The 23,334-nt window shown below is 32.9% G+C and overlaps 4 protein-coding genes across 9 annotated transcripts; 1 reads left to right on the forward strand and 3 right to left on the reverse strand.

The window, feature by feature from the left end:
• Positions 1–756: 756 nt before the first annotated feature.
• LOC110609675 (S-adenosylmethionine decarboxylase proenzyme) lies at positions 757–2,521 on the reverse strand. The gene is made up of 2 exons (XM_021749433.2): positions 2,368–2,521; positions 757–2,271 (listed from the first exon to the last, which is right to left on the reverse strand). The coding sequence occupies exon 2, from the start codon at positions 2,113–2,115 to the stop codon at positions 1,030–1,032; it is 1,086 nt and encodes a 361-aa protein (XP_021605125.1). The 5' UTR covers positions 2,116–2,271; positions 2,368–2,521; the 3' UTR covers positions 757–1,029.
• A 3,519-nt stretch (positions 2,522–6,040) lies between these two features.
• Positions 6,041–11,087, reverse strand: LOC110609676 (EVI5-like protein). 6 transcript variants are annotated; one of them, XM_021749437.2, is made up of 10 exons: positions 10,788–11,087; positions 10,337–10,442; positions 10,003–10,253; positions 9,657–9,852; positions 8,192–8,362; positions 7,989–8,105; positions 7,019–7,216; positions 6,861–6,920; positions 6,676–6,774; positions 6,041–6,497 (listed from the first exon to the last, which is right to left on the reverse strand). In XM_021749437.2, exons 3-10 carry the CDS (start codon positions 10,143–10,145, stop codon positions 6,402–6,404), a joined length of 1,080 nt encoding a protein of 359 aa, XP_021605129.1. In that variant the 5' UTR covers positions 10,146–10,253; positions 10,337–10,442; positions 10,788–11,087; the 3' UTR covers positions 6,041–6,401. The 6 variants fall into 6 exon arrangements, with proteins under 6 accessions (XP_021605129.1, XP_021605128.1, XP_043809958.1 ...); XM_021749436.2 differs by having other exon boundaries at positions 10,387–10,445; XM_043954023.1 differs by having other exon boundaries at positions 10,337–10,445.
• A 3,073-nt stretch (positions 11,088–14,160) lies between these two features.
• Positions 14,161–18,794, forward strand: LOC110609336 (probable inactive ATP-dependent zinc metalloprotease FTSHI 3, chloroplastic). The gene is made up of 4 exons (XM_021748846.2): positions 14,161–15,568; positions 17,204–17,527; positions 17,923–18,223; positions 18,390–18,794. Exons 1-4 carry the CDS (start codon positions 14,468–14,470, stop codon positions 18,587–18,589), a joined length of 1,926 nt encoding a protein of 641 aa, XP_021604538.1. The 5' UTR covers positions 14,161–14,467; the 3' UTR covers positions 18,590–18,794.
• Positions 18,795–20,200: 1,406 nt separating this feature from the next.
• LOC110608982 lies at positions 20,201–22,306 on the reverse strand. Its single transcript, XM_043954024.1, has 2 exons — positions 22,274–22,306; positions 20,201–22,200 (listed from the first exon to the last, which is right to left on the reverse strand). Exon 2 carries the CDS (start codon positions 21,912–21,914, stop codon positions 21,270–21,272), a length of 645 nt encoding a protein of 214 aa, XP_043809959.1. The 5' UTR covers positions 21,915–22,200; positions 22,274–22,306; the 3' UTR covers positions 20,201–21,269.
• Between the last annotated feature and the right edge of the window lie 1,028 nt (positions 22,307–23,334).

Below are 23,334 nucleotides of genomic sequence, written 5' to 3' on the forward strand. Positions count from 1 at the left end.
TGGAATATAATAGTAAAAGAACGATGCAAGAGTATTTTCAATACGGGGTTAAAAGATTCCAAGTAGTTGCAGACATAAACCAATTGGCTGAAAATTCACAATATTTACGCATCTATTTACTTAATGAATTGGAAGTTGAAATGTATGTGCTTACATGGTTTATGTGCATTTGGCAGGAGGGTGATTTAGGTAGCCAAACCTTTCTGTAGCTGATGTTCAATTCCAGTACTACTCTGATGGCTTCGCGTTCACTCATCAATTTTGTTGGTACCAAGAATATCTGATCTTTGGACGCGTTGGGCATGAATTAGATGGCGGATATATTATAAATTTCCTATGTGCATATGGTTAGGAAAGTGAACACAAAATGGAATTTCCTCTTCCTCAGGCAAACAGCAACTAAGACCTTTCAGTTCCTTAGGAAGATGCCTGACATTTTCATTTTCAGAAAGCCACATTTGTCTCATCACCTCTTTCTTCATCTTCCACAGGTAAAGCTACTGGGAGCAGTCTAAAATTCGAACCTTTGTTGCTTTTTTCATATCGTCACTTTTTTTGCTCCCTCCATTGATGATAGATCAAGGGCCCTCCTTCCTGCCGTTGTTTTCAGCGATCCTGTCAGCTTGTCTGCATGAATAATTTTCTTGAATTCATCACATGTTTGGTATATAGTACTATATGCAAATATCATCTGACAATTCGCAGAATTTGCCTGTTCTATTCAAACTACTAAAAATGATAAAATTAGCATAGTTGTGAACGAAATCAAACTTGCTCGGACCTTGATTTTACGTTACATGCTTTATAAACTTGCCCGACTTCAAGAGTAACCATACATACATTTACTCAAAAAAAGAAAAATACATAAATTAATTTTGGGGTCTGCAATAAGGTAGCCAACACGATTATCTAAAGATAAAAAGCCCAGTCTAACAACAGATATTAACTCTTACAGCACACCAATAAATGCCCTCACAATCACACTTTTATTTCAATCACGCAGAAATTAAGAAAATATACGAAAACCAACTATTTCTCTTCAACTTCCTCGTCCTTCTCATCCTCGCTCCAACAACATTTCAGGATTGACCTGGGAGACGCACAGTCATTGTTTCTTACAAAACTCTGGTAGATTATTGTTCCACCCTTCCCAAGCTCTTCATAGTTCCTCTCTCCACAGCAATATCCCTTCACATCCAGAGATAGCTTCTTTCCCAGTTCATCGTGTAATAATCCAGAATGAAGAGCAATGGAGAACTCAGTTGGTTCAAAGCATACCAAAACCCTTTCAAGTAGCTGAGACAAATTGATATCTTTAAAGTTGTAGCCCACAGCTTCAAAACTTGCATAGCTAAAACCATCTTCTGGAGTGACGTGAATGGTAGATATTGCATCCCCTTCAATGGCATTCATGGAGTAACCACACGGATCAAAATCAAAATCACAAATATCAGATTCTGGGAGTATCTTCCTAATACCAGATTCTTCAGTCATCACAGCAGCTGAAGTGGATTGTGTTTTGTGGAAAACAGATGCTCGATCCCTGTCCAAGCCAGTCATGCACATTTCAAGAGTGTAGGCACTGCACGAGTTGCAACCAGAATCAACAGAAGCAGAGTATACATGCCATTTTTGGCTTTTGTCAGGATTGCCCATCGCATATGCTATGCTATTCAAACCAAGCTTGCTAAAATGGCCATCAAGAACAGCTATTTCCTCAGAGAAGCTACGATGTGGAAACGACTGAGCCCCAGGAAATATGAAGCTCCCACGAGTATACCTCACAGAACGTACAGTGAGTGAAAGAGTATCAGCCAATTCCAGAATTGCTGGGATTGAAAGAAGCAATTTGGTAGTCCCACAGGTTTTAATGATAATTTTGTACGGATACACAAAGAGACTAGATTCTGAAAGAACATAAGAATCAACACGATCATTTGAAAGCGAATCAACAATGGTGCATTCAGCTAGTTTGAGAATCTCATCTAATTGAGATTTGGACAGAGCGCGGAGGCCCATTCCTCTTGGGTCAGCAAAGTATCCAGGCTCAGAAAAGGATATTTCGAGCCTCTTTTCATAACCTTCAAATCCAATAGCAGAGAAAGGCAAGGCCATCTTGCCTCAACAGAACAAATAACACTTCTAAAGATAGAGTATGAGAGAACGAGGGAAGCAGGAAAAAAATGCAGATTAAAGAAAATGGCAATATAAAACAGAACTACAAGGATCTAAACAAAAATTTGGAAGATCTCAGGATGGCTTGCGCACGCACTGCAGAAAACAAAAAAAAACGATGCAAAATCAGGAAGCCAGTTACATGACAAAAAAACAAATGGGCTTTAAAAATAAGCTTAAAATCAAACTCACGTTAGAGTAGGCAGCAGATCGGAACTTCTTGATTCCACCGTGGGGTCGAACGTCTTCAATGCTGTAACCGAGAGGAGCTTCATAGAATAAGGATTTACTACTGCTAGACTTCTTCTTGCCACCTTTGGACTCCATTAGATCATTCAGTCTTTGCCTATCAGAACACCCACTACAGAAATTAGCATGAGCTACAATATTGCAGATAAGTAATACAGGAGACCCTTCTATAACCATAGAAATATAATAAAAATGCTGTTTTCAAAGCAAACTTATTAATTTGAAAATAATTAGAAAGGAAACAAGATAAAATATATACTCCCACTATCCCATAATTTTTTTCCAATTTACTTTTTTCACATTTATTAAGAAATTTAATTTTTTTTATTACTTTTCCAATTACAATCCTCTTAAACGGGACAACCAAATAAAAGGGAAGATAAGACAAAAATTATGAACCAAGAGAATATACACATTAAAGTATATATGTTACGTTTATTTCCTTTTTATTTTGTTAAGGATTCCCATAAAAGAACATATCAATTACCCATATCATGCTCAGTTAGAAAAATTACAAATACCAAGGATTTGTGCAAATTTAGGATGGCTACTCAACAGATTCACCACAAGGACTAGCATCAAAGGAAATAAATTACCATCACAAAGACCCATTAACTAAGAGAAAAAAAAAAAAAAGAACGTGAATTTCGAACTACATTCATCGTAATTAATCCTCGCAATACACGAGACAAAATAAACAATTAATCCAAACAACGATAGTCACATGCAAATAAATACACCCAAATCAGCAATAAAACACTTACCAATATGAAAATATTCCAATCTGAAAACCCTAGCTCTTGTAAAAAACTTTCTTTTGTGAATCTCCAATCAAATCAAACCCTATAAACCAAATTCACGACAACAACTTTCTTTAAAAAAACAACTCAAATCAAGACAGAACACAAAGAAAAACTAATATATCTTACCGATTGAAAAGACGAAATACAGAGCGATGAGAAGCCAATATTCGAATGGCTAGAGGCAAAATCAATCCTAAATATTTTGAGGAAAAAGAAGAGAGATTGGTATAAGATATAACCTATGTTTATATGATTATTGAAGGGGCTCCTTTCTTGTGACTTGTGAGGTGATCATGAGAATGGCATGGAGGCCGATTTATATAGGGATGAATGCGTGTAGAGAACGCTAAAAAATCACCCCGGTCGTGTGAATAATTACAGTCGTGCCCTTGTTACAATATATGCCATGTATCATTTGGAATGACGAAACTGCCCTTAATGCTTGCCAATCGCGTTTCATGCGCATTTATGTGTGGACCGGCTTAAAAATTGGGAAGGCGAGTAAGGGGTATTTTGGACATTTGGGTCATCTTGCCATTTAATTTTGGAAAAGGCTAATTACTCGGAATTTGTTTTTCCCTTAATTACTTGGAATTTGTTTAACAATTACATCTAAATGCTTTTTATTTTCAGATAATCTTATATATAATTATGTATTAATTACATGATTTTTTAAATTAATCTATATACATATATTAGATGAAAAATAATCATTTTAAAATCATAAAACTTTCAACTCAATCTTAATCGAATAAAAAAAAAAAAAAAGGAAAATTTGTGCCATTAAATTAAATAAAAGCAAAGCAGTCAATAATGCAGAAAGAAATGTTAGCTGTGGCGGCACCGCCATTACATTTGGATTCATCATCTTTAATTTGTTATATAAAAATCTATCATTTTTAAAAGTATTATATTTTAAAAAATATTACATAAAAAATCTTTCAATATCTTTTTTCTGTTTATTTATTTAGCAACATATAAATAAATCTGAAAAATGAGGACGTTATATATATATATATATATATTTGTATATTATGGCATGGCCTTACATTAGTTTTGCAAGATAAATTAATAGAAAGTGATTTAAGAGATTTTAGCATAACTGTTTTTAAAGGTAAAGGAAATTGTAATAACACATTGAAGATAAAGGATCAAAATGTAATAACTTTTAAAGTTGAAGGATTACTACATATATAAATTACATATGATTCCTTGCATTTTGATTAATCATTAAGCAAATAACATAAAATAATAATATAATATAATAATTATTCTTTTTTTATTATTATTTTTTAATGTAAAGAAAATTATGAAACAAGTATTTGATGATATCATAATTTTTTTTTAATTAAAATAAGTAATTATAGTATAAAATATAGATATTCAAAATTTTATAAAATAGGAAAATAGAAATAAAAAAGAAAATTTAATTTATTGGTTGGAACCAAAGCAGAGAGTGTGAATAAACTATTCCATTAGGCAGACACATGAAACTTGTTTAATTCAATCAATATGATTAAGTTAAAATCTTAATACTCCTTCACTTCGAATCAATAAAATTAAGATTAAAATCTTAAAATTCGTTTAATTCAATCAATAAAATCAAGATTAAAGTTTTAAATTCTCCCCCAATTTGCTAAATACGTGAAATTCAAAACTATTCCACTAAGAAAAATGAGATTTATAATTTAGTATTTAAATATTATCATTGTTAACAAGTCAGTCCCTACATTTTCAGAAATCTGTTAAAACGTCCTTATATTTTCTCTCCGTCAATAAAAAAATTATTCCGTCTTTTTCTACTATTAAAAATATAACAAAAAATCAAATTAGCCCATTTATTTTCTTCATTCTCCTCCTTTTTCATTGATTCTTCCTCCTCTTCTTCTTTTTTGGTTCTTTCTTTTTCTTTTTCTTCTTTAATTTTTCTTTTTATTTTCTTTTTCAAGAAAACGAAGAGATTTTTCTTTCTCTTATTCTTTTTTCTCTTCATCATCATCTTTTTCTTTTCTTTATTCTGCTTTTTCTTCTTCTTCTTCTTTTTTGTTCTTCTTCTCCTTCGTTGTCATCATCTTCTTCTTTTTTTCCTTTTTTTTTAAGGAGGAGGAGAAATTATTTCGTTAATAAAAGAAACGATAATGACATTTTAATAAATATGATAAAAAATAAAGACGTTTTAATAGATTTTTAAAAATGTAGAGATTGAATTATTAATAATAGCAATATTTAAGAACTAAATAAAAGGTTTTATTTGAGACTAAAATTAAATTTTAAAATTTTTTTCTCTCATCCTTTATCTATTTTTAACGAAAAAATAACAGAAAGATTATTTCGTTAACGATGTTTTAATAAATTTCTAAAAACGTAAGAATTAACTCATTAATAATAATAATAATACCAAAAAACTAAAATGTACATCTCCCTAAAAAAAATTAAAAAACTTCTTGTATGCACTGAATCTATAAGTCAATTTATACACCCAACTAACTAAAAATTAAAATATCATATTAACAGGTTGACTCTTTGAATAATTTTTTTAATTTTTAATTAGATGAATATATACATCCGAATATAAAATTATGGTGGTGAGTCCGCCCCATCACATGGTTATTAGTGATCCTCTCCCCCACATATAGAAACCTTAACGGCTTGCAATAAAAATGATATAAATCACAAACCACTCACCCAAATTTAATTATAATTCATGCCCAACTGAAACAGCTCAAGGAAGAACACCTCTTCTATTTTATTAGCACTAAATACTTGGGAGGATAAGAATGCCATATCATCGACACAGACATCATCAGCTTGGATTGCATAACAAACTTCCGTTTACTGAAACCTATATATTTATATTCAATTAACTGCGCAGAGATCCATGACAAACAATCCTCCTACTATAAGCCAATACTAAAATACTTGTACTGTCTAGTCATCATGTTTGTTGCTTGTTCGCTATCCTTATCAGCACCACCTCAAATCAAGAATGCCAACCTAAAGGGAGATCACTGGATACACCTTTTTTTTTTCCCTAATAACAGGTTTGCTCAAAACACATGATTTGACAAACATTTTCATACATGACCAATCATCCATGATAGAAGCAACTTTCGATCACACTTCAAGATCTACAAAGGAAAGACGACTCCAAAGAAGGGGAAAAAATCTTCATTGCTACTGTTTCTGGTTTCCACCAGATTCTGGAGGTTGAACTATCTTTCCGATCTTCTTGTCATACTCTAGTTTCAGTTCCTCCAATCGCTTGGAGACCTGAATATTAATGTGAACTCATCAATCATGTAACTACAGACAAAGCTGCAAAAACTCATATGGACTAGAGCACATATCTCATTAATGGACTTGTGCACTCATCAAACTGTAGTAGGGCGTAATAATTGTTTTGACAACAATATATATATATATATATAGAGAGAGAGAGAGAGAAAACCTTGAACGTGTAAGCCATTGGTAATAATGTATCCGGATCCAATGCATCCTCAGGAAAGTTGCGCAAAGCATGTATGAGTTTCTCGAAGGGTAATTTTACCTGATAACAAGTGAACATTCTTTAAGAAGCACATGTATATAGGTTATAAATTTATAACTGGAGCAGAGAAGGCTGGCAATTCTCACCAAGTCATCATGGCAATATTTCAACAAAGCCAAACCCACTTTAAAAACAATTTTAACTCCCTGGCAAATAAGATGTTAAAAAAAAAAATTATTAAATTTCACACCAAATTGGATGCTAACAATAACAAAAGAAAGATACAATGTTACCAATCACCGACCTCATATAGAAACACGTCCCAAATTCGAAGAGCCAAATGGAATGGGAAAGAGTAAGAGAAAACAGTTATAAACCACTGACTTGCATACATGCTCGGATTTATCATTTCTCGGGTGAAATGCTCTCCCAGCTTTGGCATATGCTCCTTCACTAGCTGATCAAACTGAAAAAGATACTGTTGTACAAGGGGCAGTCCCGCCTAAAGCAAAAATGTAAAAATAGTAGATGAGGCTGCATGCTATTGGGCTCCAGCTCAAATAGTTAAAGGGCAGGAACCAGGTCTCATTTATAATATTACCAATAAAAGGGGAAGACAACATTAGATGAACGTTTGACATAATAATAACTATAGGCAGTTCAACAATCATTAAGCAATTCCTTAGTACATGAAAGTGGTCATATTTCACTGAATAATTTGTAGATGGTAAAGTTTTCTCCATGTTAAATACTTGACCAGAGTTCAATGCATCCACACAATCCCAAAAAATTTGTGAAGGTAAAACTATTTATGCCACATAAAGGAGCCAGCTTAGGCAGGATTCCAACTAGATGATGTCCCTTTATTGATTTGTACATTCTTAGCCTTACACAAAAATCCAATAAGTACACAAGAAAAGCCAATTCAAAAGAACCATCCATCTACAAGGGAGCACCCATAAGTGATACTTGATCATCCAGTATAAAAAAGGAGTTTAATTAGTCCACATCAAAATATGATTGTTATATATACAATTGTGGGATTAAAATAGGATATATAATGAAAAAAAAAATCACGTAGTTTGATGCTGAATAGCACACTGAAAACCATCGAATGTTGAAGCCTTGGACTCATATCACTTAACATTGACATAACCTTATCCTATATATGATCTGCAGAACATTATTATTTTGCAGCTAGCAAATTTGAAGTCTAAAGTGCTTATGCGTTGCCACACTACAAGTGATAAGAAGATCTTTAAACAAGGAATTACCTGATATAAGCCTTCCATTGGAGCATGGACAGCTCCTTTCAGTAATGCAACCAACAACCAAAACGCATCCTCTTCACTCATATAGAGAAGCAATAAACCAGCTATGAAACCCATTCCCTATATTTTTGACAATTCAAATGTCATTCTTTCTTTAGTATCTTCAACAAAGCAAATATAGGAGTAGTAAGACACTAGAGGCAGACCTGAACATATCCAACTTCTCTATCAAAGACTGAGTAAGCCTTCAAAACATTGTAGAGAGACCTTTGACCAGGTCCGTGTCTCTGCTGGAAGAAAACATGTGAAGGGAAGGTGCGAGAAATATCTCGAATTATATCCAGCTCTGATGCTGATGTCTCATATATGACTAATTGCTGAAATACATGAATATAGTTTTATCAGCACAATGTGCAAAAGCACAGGTATTTGTGGGTGCACATGCAAATGCACAGAAAAGGAAAAGAGTACCAACAAAAAAAATTAGCACCAAAAACAAAATGGTCAACTCATCATCATAAATTGAGAACAAGCATTTCTTTTTTTATCAGTTTAGAATATAACTGACATGCATGCCACCTGTCCATCATCACTATCACAGCGATTCACTCTAAAACTCTAGAATCAAAGTTTAGTTTGCTATTGTAACAGACTTAAGAACTAGAGAGGTGCAGAAGACCTCGTTAATTCCATATCATTCCTGAAATACACATGTTGATCCCCCATTACCAATAAAATCAGAAATAGGATGTATGATTAAGCAATTATCTGCTTTGTTCAGAAATAGAGTTAAAGACAGTTGATGCTACTGGTAAAATGTATACTGAATTTCTGTGTATATTGAATTCCTCAAAGTTTACCTATTAACAACAAAAAACAAAAAACTGATTTCAGCCAAATATGTGTGCGTATGTATCTATTTTAAGAACAACACAGAGAGAGAACATTCAGTTCAGGCAAAATACATTTAAGAACATGTAATCAACAGCCAACTAGTTTCCCAAACAACAACTGCACAAGTTGTTAAGTTTTTTCATGTTTATTATATTGATAGTTAACATGAATAAGCATGATGAGACAACTTCAAACTAGTTTCTAAGGTCAACGCTTGTAAGACAGGATATGCATCAGGAAAGGAGATAATCAAAACATTAATGTCGTGGAAATAGTGCTTCCATAGTTAAGTAGAGTTCAGATACACAGCATATATCCTAATCACATACTCATATTACATAGATGTGAAGCACAAAGCTAAGACCTAGAACTTCAGCGACTGCACCTTGCAACCATGCCCCATTCAGAAAAATCCCAAGTGTAATCTATGACCTCAGCCTCAAATCTCGAATTCTCAATTGCATATTCACATAAGTTTTGACAGTTGAGATAAAATACTAAACTAGGAATACCATGTATTATAAATTCTGGTCATCTGATAATGATGTCCTTTTCATCCCTATAAGTTGCAATGAATAAAATAGAGACAAGGAATGAGAAGAGAGAACTCAATAAATATCTGAAAAATTAAACATAAATTCAGTTAAAGATAATTCAAGCAAACCCTTTTGCAAATCAGAAACACCAATTCACCATTTACTTAAAAGGCAAGAAGAAGCATCAAGCTTATCAATCAACTAATCCATCCAAATCACTAAAAAAGGGGGAAAAAAAGACCTCATAAACCCCAGGATTCATCAACAGAAGGTCTCTGCTTCCAGAGATCAGCTGCCAAACAAGACCCCTTAAACAATCTGGAATTCCCTTCCTTATACGTCTCTTAACCACATGAGATTTCCTCCTAACATAATGCTTCCAATCGCTTCCTCCAACTCCGATCATCTTCCTCCATTTCCTTATTCTTCTTTCCTCCCTGAAAAAATTTTATCCGTAACAAAAGATATGATTGATGTCTACTAGCATAGGAGAAAGATCAATTCATGAAGGTGAAACCATCGTATTCAATCCAGCTGAAATATGCAAATGATTCAATGGGGGGAAAAGGAAACAGTAAAAGGCACACCTTCCAAATTCACAGGCTGACCTGCCCTTGGTAAAGCCTTCAGGAGAATTGTTAAGCTCTTGCTTTACAAAGCCAAATCTGTCCAATTTTTTTGGTGAAGGGAGAGGCCCTGGTTCATGGTCATCTGTTCTTTGCTTTTCCATTCCAATTTCCACCAAGTTAAGGAAATTCCAACATGCCACATGGTGAGGCTCTATTTACTTGACATGGTGGTCATCTGACCAAGCTCATATCACTTGCACTGCCAAAATCTGAAAAAGCCAGGGGTAGGGAAAACGCATTCATTCTACAGTTAACACATTGATGTGGAGATTGACAAGCCAACTTCAAATACCTTACAAGTTAACGGACGGTTTGCAAAGCCAATTTAAGTATCAAACTTACACAATCAGTTGATTAAAATGAAAACGAAGAGAGACTGCAGCAACTGCAAATCTTAACTGCTACAAGACAACGTAATTAAATGTTATCCACTAAACAACCATTAATAGGACTTTGAATAAAACCAATAACATTCTGAAATAACAAAATCAGACACAGAAATGCAAATCTCCCCATAAGAGACATATAAACAGAGCAAAAAGATGGGAATAAACTGGTAATGAAACATGAAAGAATGAGCAGAAAATTAAAAATTCAGAAATTTTTTCCTGCAGAAAACAGATGGCAACCCCAACGTAGTTGGTTACCTACTGGGTTAACAAAAACGTAAAGAAGAAACCCAAAAATGAAAAACCCATTCAACAATAATGGCTAAAAAGTACAGAGATTTGTAGAAAACAAACCTATCTTGAGGAATCCGAGTCGGGGAATTACTAAAATTCTGATGATGACGATCTAAACTACACAATACTCCGTACTAATAGTCTAACACAGACAAAAACTTAATGCAATTGGAGAGCGCAGCGGGCAAATCTAATAGAACGCTGTAGGTAAATATGCAAGACTGGTAGTTTTCTTGCACCAATTGAAGCTTGTGGCGTGGCTTCCAAGTAAAAATATATTATCAATCGAAAACGAAAAGGAACGATAACGCAGGGAAACGGCAAACGACTACTCGTTTTCACCTCTCTTATAGGCGGTTCAAAACGGCAACCAAGATGATGGGACGCGGATTACTTGGATTAATCGAGTTTCCCAGTTGTTTTTTTTTTTTTTTTTGAGTTATTCTCAGTTTTTAATCCCATGAAATACGTCATAATTAATTAATTATGATTAGATTAATATTATTATTGGTTTTGTGAATAATAAATGACTTAAAGCTCAATTTCATGTTTAAATTAATATTATATTTTTAATATTTGTCTAAATTTTAATTAAAATTTAATTTAATTAAGAAATTAAGAAATTAAGAAATGAGTAGTTTATTTTTTATTCAATTGCATTAAATTAAAATCTGTAGATTGATTTAAATAAAAATTGAAATTGCACATCTAGAATAATCGACAAATTGTTGTATGATTAATCAAAATGTTTTAATTTGTTTTTAAAATTTTCCCTTGTAATTAAGAAGTTTTAAAGCTTTTGAAATGCTTAAACTAAAATACAAGAAAATATATTTTAATTAATATAAACTTATTTATACTATTAATTAAAATAATAATTTAATATTTAATTCTATAATATATAAAAAAATTTTAATTAATTTTTTATTTTAAACAATATATTAAAATATTGTTTAAATGTTAATAAAATCTAAGAATAATGGTAAAAGAATTCTGAATATGTTTTATTAGATAAACTCTAAACTATAAAACTTTACTAATATATTATTTGTTAATCACTTAAATTTATTTATATTTTAGTATTAAATTGGATTGATAAATTTAAAAGAAATATCACATTATTATTTTAATCAACACAAAAATTAATATTTTAAAATAATCTAAATATATAATTATTAAAATATTTTAAATTTTATTAATTTTAACCATCACGCTCTCAATTTTTTTAATAAATATAATTTAAATTATTTTTTTATCTATTTAATTTTTAATTTTAATTTAATTTATTTATAATTTTAGATGATACATTTTTAATAATCAATAATTTATTTTTTAAATTTTTTTATATCGATAAGTATAATATTTTATGTAATTATTAATTATAGATATTGTGTTATAATAGAATCACAATTTTTACTATTTAAAAATTAATTATATTTATTATATTTATTTTAATAGAGTTAAAATTTAACTATAAGTCTCTGTTTAAAAAAAAAAATTCAACTATAAGTCTAGTTAGTAAAAAATAACAACGAAAATTTAAAATATGAATGTATTTTATATATTACATAATAAATTTATCATTTTAAATTTATTAAATAAATTATTAATTTTTAATTGAATCAAAATAAATATGATTTTAATTTATTAGAATTAATATTGATCACAATATTTATGATTTATAACGATATAAAAAATTATTAAAAAATAAATTATTAAATTTTAAAAATATATTATTCGAAATTATAAATAAATTAAATTAAAATTAAAAATTAAATAAAATTAAAATATTAATTTAAAATATATTTATTAAAATAAAGTTTAGAATATAATTATTGAAATTGATAAAATTTGAAATTTTTTAAATAATTATTAATTATGTTAAAATATTAATTTTTAATATATGACTGATATTTATGTTAATTTTAAGGGTAATTTATGATTTAGTCTCTGGGTATTGCCATTATTAACAAATCAGTCTCTGTATTTTCAGAAATCTATTAAAATATCCTTATGTTTTATTTCCGTCAACGAAATAGTCCTTCTGTCCTATGTTCCGTTAAAATTAGATAAAGGAGGAGAGAGAAAATTTTTAAAATCCAATTTTACCCTCAAATAAAACCATTTATTTAGTCTTTGTATATTGTAATTATTAACAAGTTAGTTCTTACATTTTCAAAAATCTATTAAAATATTTTTATCTTTTTTCATATCTATTAAAATGTTCTTATTATTTTTTTCCATCAATGAAATAGTCCCTATCTTTTCTCACATCTATTAAAACATCCTTATCGTTTATTTAAGTCAACGAAATAGTCCCTCCTCATCGTTTCTTTCTGTCAACGAAATCTTCTCTCCCTATATTTTTAGAAATATATTAAAACATCCTTATTGTTTCTTTTTATCAACAAAATAGTCCCTATCTTTTCTTTCCTCCTCCTCCTCCTCCTCCTCCTCCTCCTCCTCCTCCTCCGAAAAATAAGAAGAAGAAGAAGAAGAAGAAGAAGAAGAAGAGAAAGAAGAAAAAGAAGAAGAAGGAGAAGAAGAAGAAGAAGGAGAGAAAGAAGAAAAAGAAGAAAAAGAAGAAGAAGAATGAGAAGAAGAAGAAGATAAAGAAGAAAAAGAAGAAAAAGAAGAAAAAGGAGAAGAAGCAGAAGAAGAAGGAGAAAAAACAGAAGCTGAAGAAGAAAAAGGAGAAGAAGCAGAAGAAGAAGAAGCAAAAACAGAAGAAGCAAAAACAGAAGCTGAAGAAGAATTGATGAAGAAGAAAAGGAAGGAGTTGAAGCAAAAAGAAGAAGAATTGATGAAGAAGAAAAGGAAGGAGGAGGAGGAGAAAAATAATTGGGGGTAATTTAGTCTTTTACTATATTTTTAACGGCAAAAATAGACAGAAGGACTATTTCGTTGACGGAGAGAAAACATAAGGATGTTTTAATAGATTTCTGAAAATACAGGGACTGACTTATTAATAATGGCAATACCAAAGGACTAAATTGTAAATTACCCTAATTTTAATGATTAAATTTAATGATAAAATATAAATAAATTTAAAATATATTAATTAACTTTTTAAAATTTAAATAGATTAAAGTTTTTTTTGCTATTATCTTTAAAATTTATTAACAAGTATTTGTTTTTATTATTTAGTTATTATAATATAAAAAAAATTTATTAATTTTATAAAAATAAATTAATTAATCTTTTTATTTTTTAATATTTAATTATTAAAATAAATAAATAAAATTTAAAATATTAATAATATTTTAATATATTTTTTTAAAATTATAAGATATAAGTTTTCCAGGATTAAAATTGATTTTTCGCCTTAATTCACCCCCAAAACTCCTTATCCTGCAACGGTATAGCCTAAAGTATCCTCCAATTACCGAACGCTTACGAGAATCTAAAGAACCATCCACGGTTAACACGTGGAAAGATTATATGAGCCGTCGGATCTTCTTGTAAACCCGAAGGTCTCCATTATCTTCCCGTCTTGGCAGACCAACGGGGCATTCCCCAGTTTTCCTATCCATTTCAACAATCAGATGAAACTAGGTAAAGTAGCCATCTTTTCTTCTTATCCTCCTCTTTCTTTCTTTGTTGACTACTGGTCCAAGTTTTCCTAATTGGTTGGTTGCACAAATCCAAGTGATAGAATCATTACATTAATGGGAATCATTAGATTTTTTTGGTAGAAAGTTGCTGGTTTACTGCTGCTGCTCTTATTATTTTTCAGAGATATGGCTACTTTTTCTGTTGTTTGTAATAATGGGTTATTGATTAGTAAAGAAAATTTAGTTCATAGTGGAAAGGCCAAGCCTTTGAGGAGATACACAAGTGTTTGTTATAATTCAGTGGGAGCTTACACTTTTAGCAATTCCCAAAATTTTATGCTTTCTAGGAATAAGTTTAGGTCGCTTCATCATGGAAATAGTGAAGTTCCTTTATTGGGGTTTTGTGTTTCTTGCAAGTCTCAACGTGGGTTATCTTGTCATAACAATACTGGGCCATTGATAATGAGGGGAGACAGAGGAAATGAACGAAGACATTTGGGAAAAAGAGTTACTACTGGTTTGAGAAAGCGATTTTCATTGAGATTGCGGCCAAGATTGCGGCTATTGATGATAAGATTGAAAAGAGTTTCAGTGAGGTCAATGTTAAATGATTTTGGAATGTTCTTGAGAAAGAATATAAAGAGACTGATGCTTTATTCTTCAATTTCTCTTGCACTGGGGATATGCTACTTGTTCTTGAGATTAACTACATTGCCATCTCCAAAGATTGTTCCATATTCGGATTTAATAACAAGCCTTCAAAATGATTCCGTTTCAAAAGTTTTACTCGAAGAGGGGTCTCGTCGGATTTATTACAACACAAAATCTCAGGGCATTGAAAATTTTAAAGATGCAGAAGAAAGATCTCCAGGGATAGATGTTTCAAATGAGAATGCAGCTGGTCCAGCTGCAACAGGAAGTATTGCGAGTACTGCTGGCCACAAATCAAATATGGATATATTGAAGAAGTTTTCAGGGTCTCGAGCTTCTACTCCCGAGTGGAAGTTTTCCACTAGGAAAATAGACCATGATGAGAAATTTCTTCTTAGTTTGATGAGAGAAAAGGGAACCGTATATAGCTCAGCCCCTCAATCAGCATTGATGTCAATGAGGAATACATTGATAACCATAATATCTCTCTGGATCCCTTTAACTCCTTTGATGTGGCTTCTGTATCGTCAACTTTCTGCTGCTAATAGTCCTGCAAGAAAGCGGAGACCTAATAATCTGATGGTTAGTTTTGATGATGTGGAGGGCGTTGATGCTGCTAAGGTGGAGCTTATGGAGGTAAGCACATCATATCTTCATGTTATATAGGATAAAAAAATCTTTGTTCTTTATTATATTGTTGAAACATTGTCGCATTAGTGGCTCAATGTGGAGATGATGAGAGGGAAGTGTGGATGAAAATGTTATATGCTTGTCAAATGCTTTAAATCTTCAGGCTTGAGCAAATAAGATTTATTACTTTTTTTGGGCAAATATCGAGTAGACTACCTTTTGGGGTGTAGCCTTTTGCCCTTCGGCTAAAGCTGGAAGGTGCATCTGTGAAAAAAACCCAAAGGCTTCTTTTTTCGCAGCTGAAGTTTTGTTGCTTGTTTTCATGTAGAATCATGAAGGCATGCTAAGAGCTATGATGAAATTTGTAATATTGTAAACAACTCATTGTTAAGAATTGCTGGGCACATTTCGAATGTCCAACTACTATGGTTAAAATTACTAAACTTACCCAAACCCTTGATATATGATGAAAATTTCCTGGAAATACATCAAATAAAAGTAGTCATATATTAATTCCTTAACCTAGAATTTTCCTTGGTGTCTCGGCCATTATTGCTGAATTAAGGATTCAAAGGGTTCATATAGATTTTGATTCATGGTGGAATGCATTGAACATTTGACAGTTGTATCTGTTCTCTCCTAATACTGATATCAACTGTTGATAGGGAGTAAGGAATTAATTCTTCTGAGAACACCAAAGTGCATTATTCTCTGTTAATGAACAGTTTATTAATGTTTGTATGTGTCAAAGGGTGTTAAAAGCTTTTATTTGGATTTTATGGGGATAGAGCAATTCTGCAAGAAATGAGAAAGATTTAGCTAAGGAACTGGGTGGACATTCCTTATCACCCTTCTCCTTCTAATTAGCTTGACATCTCCTAGATGTGCTCTAAGGGAAATCTCTTTACCTAGAAAATTTATCAGAAATATTGTTACTGACTTAGCATAGTCATTGCGCCATTGTTTGGTGCAACGACAAACTTCTTGGCCTTGCTACTACATGCATGCAAGTTCAAGCATTAAGAGCAGCTGGCTTCATGCTAAAATGCTGAAAGATATCACTATTTCAAAATTCTATATGCTAGGAGTCTAGGATCCCACCTTTGTATGAGTGGGATAATAGCTGGTTTAATGACTTTCTCTACTTTCATTTGTACGCTTCAAAATGGCTAATGGATTTCTTTGATGGAGAATATGGAATGGATCAAATTTTATTTATCTGCCATCAAATATTTCCTAATTTGGAATTACTAAATCTTATATGCAATGGTAATGGTGGGTCATAAATTTACCTCTCTGCATCACGCAAGACAAATTGAATTCACTTGAACTTTCCCCCAAGTTATGCATCTGCATTTCTATATGAAATACTGTCTACCTGCTCATCTTTTTATATTGGTATAAGTTGTAGGAGCTTATTGATCTGCTCTAAAACTGGTTGATAAAGAACAGGATGGAGTTTTTGAGATTTTCAAATGTAAAACTGGAAGAGCTTTAAATATTTTGTTTAGTGTCTGAGACAAATTTAATATTTTTTTAGGTTTCTCGATTTCTGTTATACTCAACAGTCTATTGTTAGTTCACTGGCTCTCTCAAGTAATTCCTTTCGCTGCTGTTAATTAATCCAATTCATGTTTGTAGATAGTTTCATGCCTGCAAGGAGCTACAAACTACCAAAAACTGGGAGCAAAGTTACCTAGAGGCGTGTTGCTGGTTGGTCCCCCAGGAACAGGAAAAACATTGCTGGCCCGTGCGGTTGCTGGAGAAGCAGGAGTACCATTTTTCAGTGTTTCTGCCAGTGAATTTGTGGAGTTGTTTGTTGGAAGAGGAGCAGCTCGCATTAGAGATCTCTTTAGTGCAGCAAGGAAATGTGCTCCATCAATTATATTTATTGATGAACTTGATGCAGTTGGGGGGAAACGTGGTAGAAGTTTCAATGATGAGCGTGATCAAACACTGAATCAGGCAATCTCCACTTGCATCATTCAATAACATTTGCTATGCTTTGACAGACTCCCAGATTTAATTGGTCTATTTCATTATTTTCAAGGAATTTCATTCTACAGAATATTATATAGCCATCCAGAATATCAAGTATTGTTGAAATTATGGAGTTATATTTTAAAATTGATAACAGGGGATTGTTTTTTTTTTTTGATGGTCTAATAATTAACATGGCATAAGAGTATCATTGCGTGAACTTTTAATAATTTTTAAAATATTTTTCTACAGTTCTTTAAAAGTTTCACGTAGTGTCGCTCTTAATCCTCTTTAATTATGGAAATTTCCTCTTAAGATTTTGAATGACAATAAATTTCTTGCCCTCATCCTGGCTTTCAAATCTGTTTCCACCTTTGCAGTTGCTGACTGAAATGGATGGATTTGAGTCAGACATGAAAGTGATTGTTGTGGCAGCAACTAACAGGCCAGAAGCATTGGATCCAGCCCTTTGTAGGCCTGGTCGATTCTCAAGAAAGGTACTTGTGGGAGAACCTGATGAAGAAGGAAGGAAAAAGATATTGGCTGTTCATTTGAGAGGAGTTCCCGTAGAAGAGGACACAGATATCATTTGTGATCTAGTTGCTTCTTTGACAGCAGGTTTTGTAGGAGCTGATCTGGCAAACATTGTCAATGAAGCTGCTTTACTTGCTGCTCGGAGAGGTGAGATTTAAATCCCCTTTCTCCAAGAACAATGATGTTTAATCATCACGGGTCATTTTATATGTACCCACTTTTCACATCTTTTTCTTCATTTAGTAACCTGCTTCCTTACTTGACTTCATATTTTGAGCAGCACATTTTAAAACAACACTTTTGGGTTTTACAGGTGGTGAGACTGTAACAAGGGAAGATATAATGGAAGCTCTTGAAAGAGCTAAGTTTGGGATCAATGATAGGCATCTGACGCCCAATGCAATAAGCAAGGAGCTGGGGAAACTCTTTCCATGGATACCCTCTATACTGGGAAGGAATGACACAGGACAAGATGGTTTGCAGGGGCCTATGGGTTACCAAACTCTGAGCTGACCAAGTATGTTTACTTTCTTAGTACTTCCACTGTGATTCATGAATCATGATTGATCTTTTTGTCATTTTTTCCTTCACCTGCTCTTTGTAAGCTCAAGTTTACGGGTTTATTGGCCATCATTCTTCAGGTCTTTCTATGGACTGAATGTTTGAAAAGGTTTTATTTCTATTCATCACTTTATATCCAGAAATATATTCAGCGCAACTACTGCATGTTTCTTTTTTTTTTTGTTGGTGTTCATGCCATGGATGCAGGAATCAACATCTAAATGTTTGCTCAAAATAGGTTTAAACTTATTGTTAAAGGCTATTGACTCTATTCCTTTTCATCATCTCCTATAAAGAGAACGAGCACATTTGAATTCATTCATTCTCATTTTACTGATTAATGTGATCAAAGCAAAGAGGACATGCAAACTGTGATGCAAGTAATGCTGGGATTCTACTTTAGCCATGCCACTGATTATTCTATTGGCAATATATTGCACTAATAAATATTCCTCTTACAAAGTGCTCAACAGCAAAAACTGGCGGAAGTATCCTATTGATTGCATGATATCAGTTCATACCAGTGGAGTATGTTTGTTTTTGTGTGTGTGTGTGTGCGCGCACACGTTTTTTTCTCCCCTTTATGTACCTTTGAAGATCTAATTTTATGGAATTTGGCTAGCTTGGTATTAGCAGGAATTGAATTACAGTTATGAAGAACTCTTTTTCTTGATTCCTTTCCTTTATGAATGAACAATTTTTGGAGCATTAGGAATGCAACTTGTCACTGTATTTATGGTCATGGATTTTCTGGTGGGCTTACTTGTAATTTTTCCATAATGATTCTGATGAGTTCAACTTGCTATTGCAATAATGTTGGTTATTGATTATTGATTCTTTAAATTGTGGCTGGATCTCTTCCATCTTCTTGGAGACTTTCTTCTCCTTTTTCTCTGTAATTTGTTCAATTAAGATTTAAGAATTGCATTTCCTCCTTGATTCAGTAATTTGCAATGTGGCAACAACTTGCTTCTTTCCTTTGCAACAGCAATGGAGGGTTCACCATCCATTACATCTACACAAATAGAAAATGCTTGTAACCTGGATAATTGTGCTTGGAAATCAATTGCATATTGCCCCTCTTCAACAGCTCTTATGGTCAATGCTGGAACTCTGTTTTGTTGCCGAAACAGAATTCAGAAGCTAGTTAGAACTGATGAAAGACTAATAATATAAAATACATAACTTGATTTGCTGCTCGTGCACTGAAGCAGCAAACGGAAAGGCTTTGTTTTTAGATTGCAATTTTTACTCAAATGCCATCAGTCAAACTCCAGCCACTGGCAATTGCTCTTCTTTCTACTGCAAATGCAGTGAAAATGTGTGCACCCAATTAACAGAATTATTTAGCTTTTCCATATCTTGAACACAACTTGTTTAGAGAAATCCAACAAGAACTTGAAATATGCATACTGGTGAACTGGTGAACGTGCTGTGGTTGAATGATGGAAATCTTTCTGGACGAGCATAGAATCAACATTTTTTTTTCTAGTCTGAGAATCAACCTCTAATTTTCCAACTGTATTTGCAAAGTCATGCAGCAAAGATTTCCTCATAATCTGAATGTCTCACGCATTAGATTTCATACATGGATTAACTGGGACTTCGAGCTGGCTCTCGAAGAGAATTACGTTCTGAAAGTAGAAGGTGGATGGGGCATTTATGATATGCCAAAGCCATATCGTATTGTTTTCAAGGTCACGTTCTGTTAGGAAGTCTCGCATTGGAAGCTGGATTTCCCTCTTGTCCAAACATGGGCTGATCCCAACTAAGCCATCTGATAGGCATGACTCTATGCAAGACTTCCTAACAGCACAGCTTATTGGAAGAATAATTAAGCTCAGGCCCCAGAATATACAATCCTCAAAATTCTATTACATGCAGCAAATTAGTTGGATAAGTATAATACATCAATGCTCGAGAATCATCATATGCAAATTGACCCAGGAATGGAATCTCAAGCAGATTGGTAGAAGTTTGATGAGGTTTGCACTTCGTAGGGACAAGTTTGCCTCGTAAGAAAAACAAAAGTACATTGTACACCTAAGCGTTTTGGAAATATGAATGGATATTAGAAATGGTTCATTTAACAAAAAAACAAAAAAATTAGAGAGAGAATCCCCTTCGACAATTCCTGTAGATCAGCGTTCTTGTAACCAGCATTGCAGCTTTTTGATCCCTGTCCTTGGAAGTATTGGTACTACAGACTAGAAGTAAATTAGTTGTCTTGCAAATTACATTCAAAAATCATCACCGTCGGAAACTTCTCCTGGCAAAAATTTTCCAATAAAAGAGAAATCAATATTAGGAAATCGCTTCTGAAGCTCTGAGGTTATGACATTTTGAAGTTGGTTGCAGTTCTCTCCCATCTGATCCCAAGCTTCACTCTCTTTCTTCTCCCATTCTCGGGCAGCAGCATCAGCTTCAGCCAGCCGGACTTGCAAAACATCAATTTCTTGTTCCAGCAAAGGGATTCTTTCATTTTCTTTCTCCAACTGAGAAGCCTTGCAAGAAAAAAAATTCTTTATCTTTCTGAAGGGTATTAACTGTCTTAGTGAGATTCTGGATATTATGTTCAGCACCTCCAATTTTCTTCTCCAGTTTTTCTCCCTCTCTGAGAACCTTCCAGAAGCTACCTCCTTCTCTTTCTTAACTTTCTCCAACTCCCTGGCACAAGCTTGAGTGGAAGAATTAGTGCCTCGTTGTTCTGTCTCAGCAACGCACTAGCAGCTATCATCTGCAAGAAATTTAAGTTACAACAACTACAAAAAAAAGGCTCAGAAGAGGAAGATAATTTGACCTGAAATGCGAGATTCTGCACAGTTCTTTCCAAGTCAACAGCCTCAAGTTTATCAAAAATTTTCTTGTCCGAATCGAGCACACAAGAGCGTGCCAAAATATCACTGACATTCTTGTTATTGACCACAGACACGTCCGGACCAAATGTATTTATAATATGTTCTTGCAGGTCAAATCCTGGTCCTTGGGAACTGCTGGCTTTGCCCGAACCTAGAGACTCCGTTGATTGAGCTTGTTGAACAACAGGCTCAGTATTTTGCTCAGAATTCATTCGACCGGAAACCACAAGCACTTCTTTGACACGCTCAGAGTGTTCTGCATCAACGTGCAGCTGCTGACCAATTTGAGCTTCAGCAGGCCGAACTGTTTCAGTTAAAAAATGAGCAGGAGTAAACTCTCTACTTTTCTCAGCAGAAGAACTACTGTTTACAGCTAGTTTGCTTCTTTGCATAGAATCAACCAAACGAGGATTCAACATCTTTTTTCATAAAATTCCGATTCAGTAACAATAGGAGGAGGAGACAACTCTCTCCTTTTCTTAACAAAATCACTAGCCTGTACACCTTGTTTCCTTTGTCTTTGTGTGGCATCATGAGACAACTCTCTCCTTTTCTCCACGGAAACACTAGTTTGTGCTTCTTGTTTCCTTTGTCTTTGCATAGCATCATGAAACAGCGCTCTTCTTTTCTCAACAGAAACTTTACTCTGAACATCTTGTTTCCTTTTTCTTTGCATAGCATCTACCAAACGAGGATTCAACATCCCTAGCACAAAAATTTTAATACAATTTGCAGGTTGAAGTGTAAGTTGAATTAAAACATGCAATATTCGAATCACCTTTGTTGGTAGCACCATATGAATCAACCATCCTAATCAAATTCTTGTAATGAGTGTCATAGCAAATTAAATTTATATAAATTAACGATAAATTATAATATAATTTTTAAAATTTTATTTAAATAATAAAATAGTATTTAAATAACTATTTTTATTATAACAATATTATTTTTTTATTAATCTCATTATTCATTCTCTATTCCTATTTTTATATAATATCATTGATATTAATAAAAATTTAAAATATAAAAAAATAAAATTTTATAATTTAAAATATATAATATTTTATTTTATTTAGAATATTATTAATAAGATGTAAAGTTTTTCAAATATAAAAAATATACATAAAATTTATAATATTGAATACAAATGTTCAGTAAAATATTTTAATGTATATTATTTCTATTTGATGTTTTATATAATAGAAATTTATTTATAATAAATATTTATTTAATATTATATATAATAAATATAACATGATTCTAAAATCTAATTGGTTTCAAGAAACCTATTTTCATATGCATAAGGCAAGGCAGCTCGCTGGCGGCTGGGGGATGTGGAAGCCGATTCAAGAAAAGCACTACATACATGGAAATGGAATGGAAACTTCAATTGTGTGTTATCCGTGGAAAAATAATGGGTGGTTATTTTGCGATTGCCAGTCGTTTTCCTTGCTGGAACCACTGTATGCCCTCCAAGTGCAAAACTAGTCAGTTGTCGCAAAAGAAAAGTGAATTTCCCATCTCCCAGCTAGTTGGGATTCCACTTGCTTTGATTTTGACATCCACCAACCTGCATGTGTATCTAAAAGTTTTTTGGATTCTCTTTTCAACAGAGAATTTTGGTTCAGATTCTCAAGTTTTATGATTGTAACTTCAACGGCGACACGGGTTTATAAATGGGTAATAAGTGAAGGACTTGAAAAGAAAATAAGTAAAATCAGCTGGAGATGCCCTGGATTGACTACACACTTTGGTTTCTGGGGTCTGGAGTTATGGACACTAGTAGGTTGATTAGATCCAGATAAGATGTGGGAGGCCCATTCGTTTCAGATTTGATAG

The sequence above is a fragment of the Manihot esculenta genome, chromosome 2 (genome assembly GCF_001659605.2).
Source record: "Manihot esculenta cultivar AM560-2 chromosome 2, M.esculenta_v8, whole genome shotgun sequence".
NCBI classification, from domain to species: Eukaryota; Viridiplantae; Streptophyta; class Magnoliopsida; order Malpighiales; family Euphorbiaceae; genus Manihot; species Manihot esculenta.